The sequence below is a fragment of the Chenopodium album genome, chromosome 27, assembly GCF_948465745.1.
Source record: "Chenopodium album chromosome 27, dcCheAlbu1.1, whole genome shotgun sequence".
In the NCBI taxonomy this organism is placed as follows: Eukaryota; Viridiplantae; Streptophyta; class Magnoliopsida; order Caryophyllales; family Amaranthaceae; genus Chenopodium; species Chenopodium album.
Genome location: NC_137860.1, coordinates 14,020,495 through 14,032,694, shown reverse-complemented (window position 1 = coordinate 14,032,694; position 12,200 = coordinate 14,020,495). Strand labels below are relative to the sequence as shown.

At 32.1% G+C, this 12,200-nt stretch overlaps 1 protein-coding gene and 1 pseudogene across 1 annotated transcript in view; one reads left to right on the top strand and one right to left on the bottom strand.

The window, feature by feature from the left end:
* The first annotated feature begins 5,993 nt into the window (after window positions 1–5,993).
* Window positions 5,994–12,200, top strand: part of LOC145619709 (uncharacterized) — a 58,808-nt gene continuing 52,601 nt past the window's right edge. Inside the window, exon 1 of the mRNA XM_081674412.1 lies at window positions 5,994–6,149. Within this exon, the coding sequence (XP_081530538.1) occupies window positions 5,994–6,149 (156 nt within the window). The remainder of the gene's footprint in view (window positions 6,150–12,200) is intronic.
* Window positions 12,002–12,100, bottom strand: LOC145621718 (small nucleolar RNA R71; annotated as a pseudogene).

The following is a 12,200-nucleotide window of genomic DNA, read 5'->3' as shown; positions in this document are numbered from 1 at the left end:
TCATAAAATAGAGTGAGTTTTCAAAAACAGAAAGAAGGATTTTAAATAAAACTAAACCGCAACACTTGACTTTTCACACTTTTACCTCATTCGATTATGGTTTGACGTGACAGGTATTCATCACTGGGTTTGGTTTTGGGGAGACACAAATGGGTGTCCACAAACATTATTCAAGTTTTTTTTATTTCATTAGAAAGAGCATGTAGAAAATGAGAATGCCTCTTTCTATTTTGCCTGAATTTGCTTGATTTTGGTTCTACAAAACCTTAAAACCATATAACTTGCTTTGGTTTTTGTGATTTCTTTGGTTAGGAAGTTATTTATACATATATTTGACATGAATCAAGCCTTTTCAAGTTCATTAGAAAGAGCATGTTGAAAATGGGTACGCTTTTTCCCATTTTACCCCAATTTGCTTGATTTTGGCTCTTCAAAACCTTAAAAACCTTATAACTTGCTTTTTTTTTTGTAATTTATATGCTTAGAAAATTATAAATACAAATATTTTATATGATTCAAGAATTTATAAATTCATTAGAAAGAGCATGTAGAAAATGGAAAGGCTTCTACCTATTTTGCCCGAATTTGTTTGATTTTTGTTCTACTAGACCTTAATACCTTATATCTTGCTTTGTTTTTGTGATTTTTATTGTAAGGAAGTTATAAATACATATGTTTGACATGAATCAAGCCTTTTCAAGTTTATTAGAAAGAGCATGTAGAAAAAGGGAATGCTTCTTACTATTTTGCCCGAATTAACTTGATTTCAGTTCTACAAGACCTTAAAACCTTATAACTAGCTTTGTTTTTTTGATTTTTATGCTTATGAATTTATAAATACATACATGTCACATGATTCAAACAATTATAAGTTCATAAGAAAGAGCATGTAGAATTTGAGAATGATTCTTACTATTTTACCCGAATTTGCTTGATTTTGGTTCTACAAGACCTTAAAACCTCGTAACTTTCTTTGTTATTGTAATTTATTTTTTAATGGAGTTATAAATACATATATTTGACATGATCCAAGCATTTATAATTTCATTAGAAAGAACATGTAGAAAAAGGGAACGTTTCTTCCCATTATGCCCGAATTTGCATGATTTTGGTTCTACAAGACCTTAAAACTATATAACTTGCTTTTGCTTTGTTATTTATTTTCTTAGGCAGTTATAAATATGTATATTTGACATGATTCAAGAATTTATAATTTCATTATAAAGAGCATGTAGAAAATGGGAACGCTTCTTACTATTTTGCCCGAAAATGCTTGATTTTGGTTCTACAAGACCTTAAAACCGTATAACATCCTTTTTTTCGTGATTTATTTTGTTATTTGCTTGATTTCGGTTCTACAAGACCTTAAAACCTTATAACTTGATTTTTTTTTATTTCTATGCTTTCGCAGTTATAAATACATATATGTGACATGATTCAAGCATTTATACAGTCATTAGAAAGAGTATGTAGAAAATGGGAATGCTTCTTACTATTTTGCCCGAATATGCTTGATTTTGGTACTACAAAACCTTAAAACATTATAACATCCTTTTTTTGTGATTTCTTTTGTTAGTAAGTTATAAATACATATAATTGACATAAATCAAGCCTTTTCAAGTTCATTAGAAAGAGCATGTAGAAAATGGGAACGCTTCTTCTCATTTTGCCCGAATTTGCTTGATTTTGGTTCTACAAGACCTTAAAACCTTATAACTTGATTTTTCTTTGTTATTTAGTTGCTTAGGCATTTAAAAATAGGTATATTTGACATGATTCTAGAATTTTATGATTTCATTAGAAAGAACATGTAGAAAATGGGAATGCTTCTTACTATTTTGCTCGAATTTGCTTGATATTAGTTCTACAAGACCTTAAAACCTTAGTACATGCTTTGTTTTTGTGATTTATTTTCTTACGCATTTATGAATACATATATTTGACATGAATCAATCCTTTTCAAGTTCAATATAAAGAACGTATAGAAAATGGGAACGCTTCTTCTCAATTTGCTTGAATTTGCTTGATTTCTATTCTACCAGACCTTAAAACCTTATAAATTGCTTTCTCTTTGTTATTTATTTGATTAGGCAGTTACAAATACATATATCTTATATGAATCAAGCCTTTATAATTTAATTAGAAGGAGCATGTATTAAACGGGAACGCTTCTTCTCATTTTGGCAGAATTTGCTTGATTTTGGTCCTACAACACCTTAAAAGCTTATAACATGCTTTTTTTGTGATTTCTATTCTTAGGAAGTTATAAATACATATATTAGACATGAATCAAGTCTTTTCAAATTCAATTAGCTTTGTAGAATGCATTTGACTTTCATTTGACTCAATTAGGTTTTTATGAATGTGTTTGACTTTCATTTGACTCAATTAGCTTTGTTAATTGAATTTCACTTTAATTTAATTCAAAAAGCTTTGTTTGAATGTGTTTGACTTTCATTTGACTCAATTAATTAGCTTTGTTGAATGCATTTTACTTTTATTTGATTCAAAAAGCTTTGTTTGAATGTGTTTGACTTTTATTTGACTAAATTAGCTTTGTTGAACGCATTTGACTTTCATTTAATTCAAAAAGCTTTGTTTAAATGTGTTTGACTTTCATGTGACTCAATTATAGTAGTTGAATACATTTGAATTTTATTTGATTCAAAAAACTTTGTATGAATGTGTTTGACTTTCATTTGACTCAATTATCTTAATTGAATATTTGACTTTCATTTGATTCAAAAAGCTTTATTTGAATGTGTTAGACTTTCAATTAACTTAATTAACTTTGTTGAATGAAAATGACTTTCATTTGATTCAAAAGCTTTGTTCAATGCATTTAACTTTCAATTGATTAAAAAAGCTTTTTTTGAATGTGTTTGACTTTCATTTGACTAAATTATCTCAGTTGAATTCATTTTACTTTCAATTGATTTAAAAGGCTTTGTTTGATTGTGTATGACTTTCATTTGATTCAATTAGCATTGTTGAATGCATTTGACTTTCATTTGACTCAAAAAGCTTTGTAGAACGCATTTGACTTTCATTTGACTCAATTAGCTTTGTGAATTGCATTTCACTTTCATTTAATTTAAAAAGGTTTGTTGAATGTGTTTGATATTTATTTGATTCAAAAAGCTTTGTATTTTGCTCGAATTTATTTGATATCGGTTCTACCAGTCCTTAAAATCTTATAACTTGCTTTGTTTTTGTTATTTCTATGATTAGGAATTATAAATACATATATCTAACATTATTCAAGTTTTATTTAGTTCATTAGAAAGAGCATGTAGAAAATGAGAATGCCTCTTTCTATTAAGCCTGAATTTGCTTGATTTTGGTTCTACAAAACCTTAAAACCTTATAACTTGCTTTGCTTTTTGTGATTTCTTTGGTTAGGAAGTTATTTATACATATATTTGACATGAATTAAGCCTTTTCAAGTTCATTAGAAAGAGCATGTTGAAAATGGGTACGCTTTTTCCCATTTTACCCAAATGTGCTTGATTTTGGCTCTTTAAAACCTTAAAACCTTATAACTTGATTTTTTTTTTGTGATTTATATGCTTAGAAAATTATAAATACATATATTTTACATGATTCAAGAATTTATAAATTCATTAGAAAGGGCATGTAGAAAATGATAAGGCTTCTTACTATTTTGCCCGAATTTGCTTGATTTTTGTTCTACTGGACCTTAAAACCTTATATCTTGCTTTGTTTTTGTGATTTTTATTGTTAGGAAGTTATAAATACATATGTTTGACATGAATCAAGCATTTTCAAGTTTATTAGAAAGAGCATGTAGAAAAAGGGAATGCTTCTTACTATTTTGCCCGAATTAGCTTGATTTCAGTTCTACAAGACCTTAAAACCTTATAACTTGCTTTGTTTTTGTGATTTTTATGCTTATGAATTTATAAATACATATATTTCACATGATTCAAACAATTATAAGTTCATAAGAAAGAGCATGTAGAATTTGGGAATGATTCTTACTATTTTACCCGAATTTGCTTGATTTTGGTTCTACAAGACCTTAAAACCTCATAACTTGCTTTGTTATTGTGATTTATTTTCTAATGGAGTTATAATTACATATATTTGACATGATCCAAGCATTTATAAGTTCATTAGAACGAACATGTAGAAAAAGGGAACGTTTCTTCCCATTTTGCCCGAATTTGCATGATTTTGGTTCTAGAAGACCTTAAAACCATATAACTTGCTTTTTCTTTGTTATTTATTTGCTTAGGCAGTTATAAATATGTATATTTGACATGATTCAAGAATTTATAATTTCATTATAAAGAGCATGTAGAAAATGGGAACGTTTCTTACTATTTTGCCCGAAAATGCTTGATTTTGGTTCTACAGGACCTTAAAACCTTATAACATCCTTTTTTTTGTGATTTATTTTGTTATGAAGTTATAAATACATATATTTGACATGACTCAAGACTTTTCATGTTCATTAGAAAGAGCATGTCGAAAATGGGAATGCTTCTTCCCATGTTGCTCGAATTTGCTTGATTTCGGTTCCACAAGACCTTAAAACCTTATAACTTTTTTTTTATTTCTATGCTTCGGCAGTTATAAATACATATATTTGACATGATTCAAGCATTTATAAGTTCATTAGAAAGAGTATGTAGAAAATGGGAATGCTTCTTACTATTTTGCCCGAATATGCTTGATTTTGGTATTACAAGACCATAAAACCTTATAACATCCTTTATTTGTGATTTCTTTTGTTAGGAAGTTATAAATACATATAATTGACATAAATCAAGCCTTTTCAAGTTCATTAGAAATAGCATGTAGAAAATGGGAACGCTTCTTCTCATTTTGCCCGAATTTGCCTGATTTCGGTTCTACCAGACCTTAAAACCTTATAACTTGCTTTGTCTTAGGGATTTCTATGATTAGGCAATTACTAATAAATATATGTGACATGATTCAAGCATTTATAAGTTCATTAGAAAGAGCATGTAGAAAATGGGAACGCTTCTTCCCATTTGGGCCGAATTTGGTTGATTTTGGTTCTACAAGACCTTAAAACCTTATAACAGCCTTTGTTTTTTTGATTTCTTTTGGTAGGAAGTTATAAATACATATATTTTACATGACTCAATCCTTTTCAAGTTCATTAGAAAGTGCATGTAGAAAATGAGAACGCTTCTCATTTTGCCTGAATTTGCTTGATTTCGGTTCTATCAGACCTTAAAACCTTATAAATTGCTTTATCTTTGTTATTTATTTTCTTTATGCAGTTACAAATACATATATTTGACATGATTCAAGCCTTTATAAGTTCATTAGAAGGAGCATGTAGAAAATGGGAACGCTATTTCCTAGTATGGCCGAATTTGCTTGATTTTGGTTCTACAAGATCTTAAAACCTTATAACATGCTTTTTTTTGTGGTTTCTTTTCTTAGGAATTTATAAATACATATATTAGACATGAATCAAGCCTTTTCAAGTTCATTAGAAAGAGCGTGTAGAAATTGGGAAAGCTTCTTCTCATATGATGTTAATTGGTAAAAATAATTTTCATTTTGATGACCTTAAATAGTTAAATTACCTAAAAGAATGTCGTTCTTCTAAGTGCTTTACTTACTTTGTCTATGCATTTTGCATCATTTATTTTTATGTAAAACTACTTTATAATGAGGGAAGATCGAGCATGGATGTATAAACGGTAAGAAGGAAAATTCCTTAGTCCAACCTTTGCTGAAAATGTCAATGAATTTATTACATTTGCTACCACACAAGACAATGTCATGATAGATGGTGTGAGGAAATGTCCATGTGCACAGTGTCGAAATATTCCTTATCAAGACTTGATACCATTAAGGAGCATCTCTATAGGCATGGTTTTTTGCCTAACTATTTCCAATGGGTTTTTCATGGTGAACTGCACTTCCAAAGAGAATCCCAAAGTAGCAGCTCCATATCCACCAAGGATGCATTGAACCCATATAGAAACATGGTATTAGATGCCTTTGGACTAGAAGGTGGTTTAGAAAATATTGAAGAAGAGCCACATGCTAGTTACAAGAAGTTCTTTGACATGTTGAAGGCAGCGGAAGAGCCATTGTATGATGGCTGCAAGTTGTCTGTATTGTCTGCAGCTGCAAAGATGGTAAACATCAAGTGCGAGTATAATATTCCACATAAAGCTATATCCTTAATGAAAGACATGTGCCCAGATGAAAACAAGATGACAGATAATTTTTACAAGACTAAGAAATTGCTTGAAGGGCTAGAACTTCCGCACCAAAAGATTCATGTATGTCCAAATGGATGTATGTTATTTTGGAAGGAACACAAAGATCTCAAAGAATGTCTATATTGCAAAGGAAGTCGTTATAAGACACTTAGAGAAAGTGGCAACAATTCTCCTCATAGTGCTCTTATTGACTTTCCTGTAGGCCCGAGATTACAAAGATTATATGCAACAAGATCTACTGCGGAGCAGATGAGGTGGCATAAAGATAATCCTCGAGTTCATGGCCTTATGTCTCATCCAAGTGATGGAGAGGCGTGGAAACACCTAGATGAATAGTACCATTCTTTTTCTGCGGAGCTTAGAAATGTCCGACTAGGTCTTTGTACCGACGGATTTTCACCATTTGGAAAGACAGGAAGGCAATATTCTTGTTGGCCCGTCATTTTAACTCCTTATAATCTTCCACCTGAATTGTGCATGAAGAAACCTTTTATGTTTCTAAGCTTAATAATTCCAGGTCCGAAGAATCTTAAAGGGAATCTCGATGTGTACTTGCAACCTCTTATTAAAGAGTTAAAGCAATTATGGGAGGCTGGGTTACCGACTTAAGACATCTCGCAAAAAAAATATTTTCATTTGACTCAATTAGCTTTGTATAATGTGTTTGACTCTCATTTGACTCAATTAGCTTTGTTAATTGCATTTAACTTTCATTTAATTCAACAAGCTTTGTTTAAATATGTTTGACTTTTATTTGACTCAATTAGCTTTGTTGAATGCATTTTACTTTCATTTGATTAAAAAAGCTTCGTTTCAATGTGTTTGAATTTCATTTGACTCAATTAGCTTAGTTGAATGCATTTGACATTCATTTGATTCAAAAAGCTTTGTATGAATGTGTTTTACTTTTATTTGACTCAATTATCTTTCTTGATAGAATTTGTCTTTCACTTGATTCAAAAAGCATTGTTTGAATGTTTTTGACTTTCATTTGACTCAATTAGCTTTGTTGAATGCATTTTACTTTCATTTGATACAAAAAGATTTGTTTGAATGTGTTTGACTTTCATTTGACTCAATTAGCTTTGTTTTAATGCATTTGACTTTAGTTTGATTCAAAAAGCATTGTTTGAATGTGTTTGACTTTCATTTGACTCAATTAGCTTTGTATGAATGTGTTTGACATTCATTTGACTCAATTAGCTTTGTTAATTACATTTCACTTTCATTTAATTCAAAAAGCATTGTTTGAATGTGTTTGACTTTCATTTGATTGAAATAGCTTTGTTTGAATGTGTTTAACATTTATTTTACTCAATTACCTTTGTTGAATGCATTTGACTTTCATTTGATTCAAAAAGTATTGTTTGAATGTGTTTGACTTTTATTTCACTCAATTAGCTTTGTTGAATACATTTGACTTTCATATGATTCAAAAAGCTTTGTTTGAATGTGTTTGACTTTCATTTGAGTCATAAAGAATTGCTGAATGCACTTGACTTTCATTTAATTTAAAAAGCTTTGTTTGAATGTGTTTGACTTTCATTTGACTCAATTAGCTTTGTTGAATGCATTTGACTTTCATTTGATATAAAAAGCTTTGTTTGAATGTGTTTTAATTTTATTTGACTCAATTATATTTGTTGAACGCATTTGAATTTCATTTTATTCAAAAAGCTTTTTATGTGTGTGTTTGACTTTCATTTGACACAAGTATCTTTATTGAATGCATTTGACTTTCATTTGATTCAAAAAGCTTTGTTTGAATGTGCTTGACTTTCATTTGAGTCAAAAATCTTTGTTGAATGCATTTTACTTTTACTTGATTCAAAAAGCTTTGATTGAATGTGTTGAACTTACATTTGACTCAATTAGCTTTTTTGAATCCATTAGACTTTCATTTGATTCAAAAAACTTTGTTTGAATGTGTTTGACTTTCATTTAACTCAATTAGCTTTGTAGAATGCATTTGACTCTCATTTGACTCAATTAGCTTTTTATGAATGTGTTTGACTTTCATTTGACTCAATTAGCTTTGTTAATTGCATTTCACTTTCATTTAATTCAAAAATCTTTGTTTCTGTGTGTTTGACTTTCATTTGAGTCAATTAGCTTTGTTGAATTTATTTGACTTTCATTTGAATCAAAAAGCATTGTTTGAATGTGTTTGACTTTCATTTGACTTAATTAGCTTTGTTGAATGCATTTTACTTTTATTTGATTCAAAAAGCTTTGTTTGAATGTGTTTGACTTTCCTTTGACTCAATTAGCTTTGTTGAATGCATTTGACTTTAATTTGATTCAAAAAGCATTGTTTGAATGTGTTTGACTTTCATTTGACTCAATTAGCTTTGTAGAATGCATTTGACTTTTATTTGACTCAATTAGCTTTGTATGAATGTGTTTGACTTTCATTTGACACAATTAGCTTTGTTAATTGTATTTCACATTCATCTAATTCAAAACGCTTTGTTTGAATGTGTTTGACTTTCATTTAATTCAAAAAGCTTTGTTTGAATGAGTTTGACTTTCATTTGACTCAATTAGCCTTGTTGAATGCATTTGTCTTTCATTTGATTCAAAAACTATTGTATGAATGTATTTGACTTTCATTTGACTTAATTAGCTTTGTTGAACACATTTGACTTTCATTTGTTTTAAAAAGCTTTGTTTGAATGTGTTTGACTTTCATTTGACTTAAAAGCATTGTTGAATGCTTTTGACTTTCATTTGATTCAAAAAGCTTTGTTTGAATCTGTTTAAATTTCATTTGACTCAATTACATTTGTAGAATGCATTTGACTTTCATTTGACTCAATTAGCTTTGTATGTATGTGTTTGATATTTATTTGACTCAATTATCTTTGTTAATTGCATTTTACTTTCATTTAATTCAAAAAGCTTTGTTTGAATGTGTTTGACTTTCATTTGATTCAAAAAGCTTTGTTTGAATGTGTTTGACTTTCATTTGACTCAATTAGTTTTGTTGAATGCATTTGACTTTCGGTTGATTCAAAAACTACTGTTTGAATGTGTTTGACTTTCATTTGACTTAATTAGCTTTGTTGAATGCATTTGACTTTCATTTGTTTGAAAAAGCTTTGTTTGAATGTGTTTGACTTTCATTTGAGTCAAAAATCTTTGATGAGTGCATTTGACTTTCTTTTGATTCAAAAAGCTTTGTTTTAATGTGTTTGACTTTGATTTGACTCAATTAGCTTTGTTGAATGCATTTTACTTTCATTTGATTCATAAATCTTTGTTTGAATGTGTTTGAGTTTCATTTGACTAGACTAGCTTTGTAGAATGCATTTTACTTTAATTTGACTCAAAAAGCATTGTTTGAATCTGTTTGACTTTCATTTGACTCAATTAGCTTTGTAAAATGCATTTAACTTTCATTTGACTCAATTAGCTTTGTATGTATGTGATTGATGATGAGTGACATTTATGGCACTCATAGGGTAGTCTTTTAGGTTATTTCTTTCCCTTTTTGTTGTTTTCTTCTCTTAGTTTTGGTCCTTTTTCCTTTAGTTTCTCATTTTTCCTTATTTCTTTATGATTCTCGTGTTTTTATCGTGTTTTCCTTTATTTTGCTCTTTTTCCCTTTTATTTCCTTCCTTTGTTTACTTCTGTAGGTATTGTGAGATTCACCTTGGCAAAGGATACAATTCGGGACCTCAATGATCAAGCAAGGAAGAAGCATTTGGCTAGAGAGGGCTTAGAGAGGCCTTGGAGAGGCTTCGGAGAGGTCTCCAAGGCATTACCACCAGGCCGCGGGCGCGGGTCATCAAGCCGCGGGCGCGGGCCTATGATGCTCAAAACTCCCAAAAGTTGGCAGGATCTAGCCGCGGTTGCCCCGAGGGCTTCCCGCGGGCGCGGGCAAAATGGAGAGGCCTCTCCACTCAGAGAGACCGCGGCCCCCTGATCAGCCTTTGGGAGCAGGGGATCTTGCCGCGGGCGCGGGTCATCTCCCCGTGGGCGCGGGCCCCTGATGTCGCGGGCGCGGGTGCTGCCCAGACAGCCCGCGGAGGGTTCCGTATCCATTTTTCTGCGGGCGCGGGTCTATCGGGAGAGGGTGCGGGAGCTGCCGATTTCTTCTTAGCTTATAAATAGAATTGTATTTCCTGTTTGAATCCAACTTTTTGATAATTTTTCATTAGCTTAGTTTTAGAGAGAGAAGTTAGAGAGAAGTTAGAGAGGAGTTCTTGGTTTTGGATTTGTAACTCAACATTTGATCAATCAACTTTGGATTTCTTCATTTTCAATCATCAATATTAGTGAGAATCTCTTCCTTCTTTCATCTCTTACTTACTTGCTATTTGATTCTTTTTGCTTGATGCTTGTTTTTCTTGGATTTGAGTTTGATAATATTGAATACTTTGATTTCTATTAGATTTTGATATAGAATGATGCTCAATACAGTTTCTAGTTATTTGGTTTTGAATCTCACCATGATTAGTGAGTAGATTAGTTGCTAGGGAAAGGGGGAAGCATGTTTGATTAATGGAAATGCTAGTTGATGCTCTTTGATTGGTTGATTTGTTGCAATTAAATTGGTTGACATAGTTTTGCATGAGATTGATTAGATTAGGATTGATCACCCTATAAGATTAATCTAGATTGCATTGCAACTCTTAATGACATGACCAATTGATTTGAAGGTTGCTCTAATTGATTGAGTTTGCTTGTGATTCTTCTTGGTTTGCCTTTCATAGTGACCACTAGATTGGCCTATAGGAGATAGAATTTGAACTCTCTTGATTGCTACTATTGTTTGTCCATTGCAATACTTGAATTAATTGATTGAGCGCTAATCTAGCATTATCATTGATCTTGCATGTGGACCCCATATCCCTAGTGTTTAGACCCTTAATTACTTGTTGAATTTGATCTAGTTCATTTTAGCACCAACCATAATCTCATTTTCGACTTTGAGGTGGCTTGACTTAGACTTTAGTTTTCATCATTGCATTCCCTTGGGATCGACCCTTAACTTGCCCTATATTCATATAAGGTTGGTTAGGTGTTTACAATTTTAGTTTGGCTTGGGGAAAGGGTAGATAACGACATGCATTTTCCTCTTGTCAAAATGGCGCCGTTGCCGGGGAATGCTATTAGTGCTTAGCTTTTGTTGTTGAGTCTACTTCATTTTACAAAAAAAAGAAATACAAAAAGATTTTGTTTCTTTAGGCTACATTTGTAGCCGTGCTACTAATATTTTTCTTTGAGTTTTGCATGCATAGAACCCGTGATCGTTCCTTTGTTCCCCTTGATCCGGAAATTGAGAGAACTCTTTCAAGAAGAAGAGTGGCTAATAGATCCTTGGGTTATAGTTCTTCAAGTGAAGAAGAAATTCAAGAGGAGCAAGGCATGGGTGAAAATCCTAGAGTGGCCTTGGAGGAGCTTGGAGTGCCCGGGGCATATAGGTTTGAGAGCGGAATAGCTCCACCTACTACACCGGTAAATGACTTCGAAATCCGGCCGGCAATGATCACCTTGATTGAGAGAAGGCAATATAGTGGGGCCAAGAATAAGAGCCCATTGAACCATCTAAAGGAGTTTGAAAAATATTGCAACACCATCAAAGTCAATGGGGTTTCTCAAGAATTCATCCGCCTCAAGTTGTTCCCTTTCTCTCTAATAGGAAGATCTTTGGAGTGGCTAGACAAAGAGGTGAAGCCCAACTCCTTGAGAACTTGGGACGATGTCACAAAGGCTTTCTTGTACCGCTTCTACCCCCAAAAGAAGACGACGGAGGCAAGAGCCTTGATTCAAGGGTTCAAGCAAAGGCCAAGTGAAAGCCTTTACGAAGCATGGGAGAGATTCAAAGAGTATCAAAGGGAGTGCCCTCACCACGGAATCCCCACATACCAAGTGATCCAAATCTTCTATGGCGGTTTAAGTCCCCAAGGCAAGTCATGCCTCGATGGAGGGGCCGGGGGCCCTATCATGAACAAAACC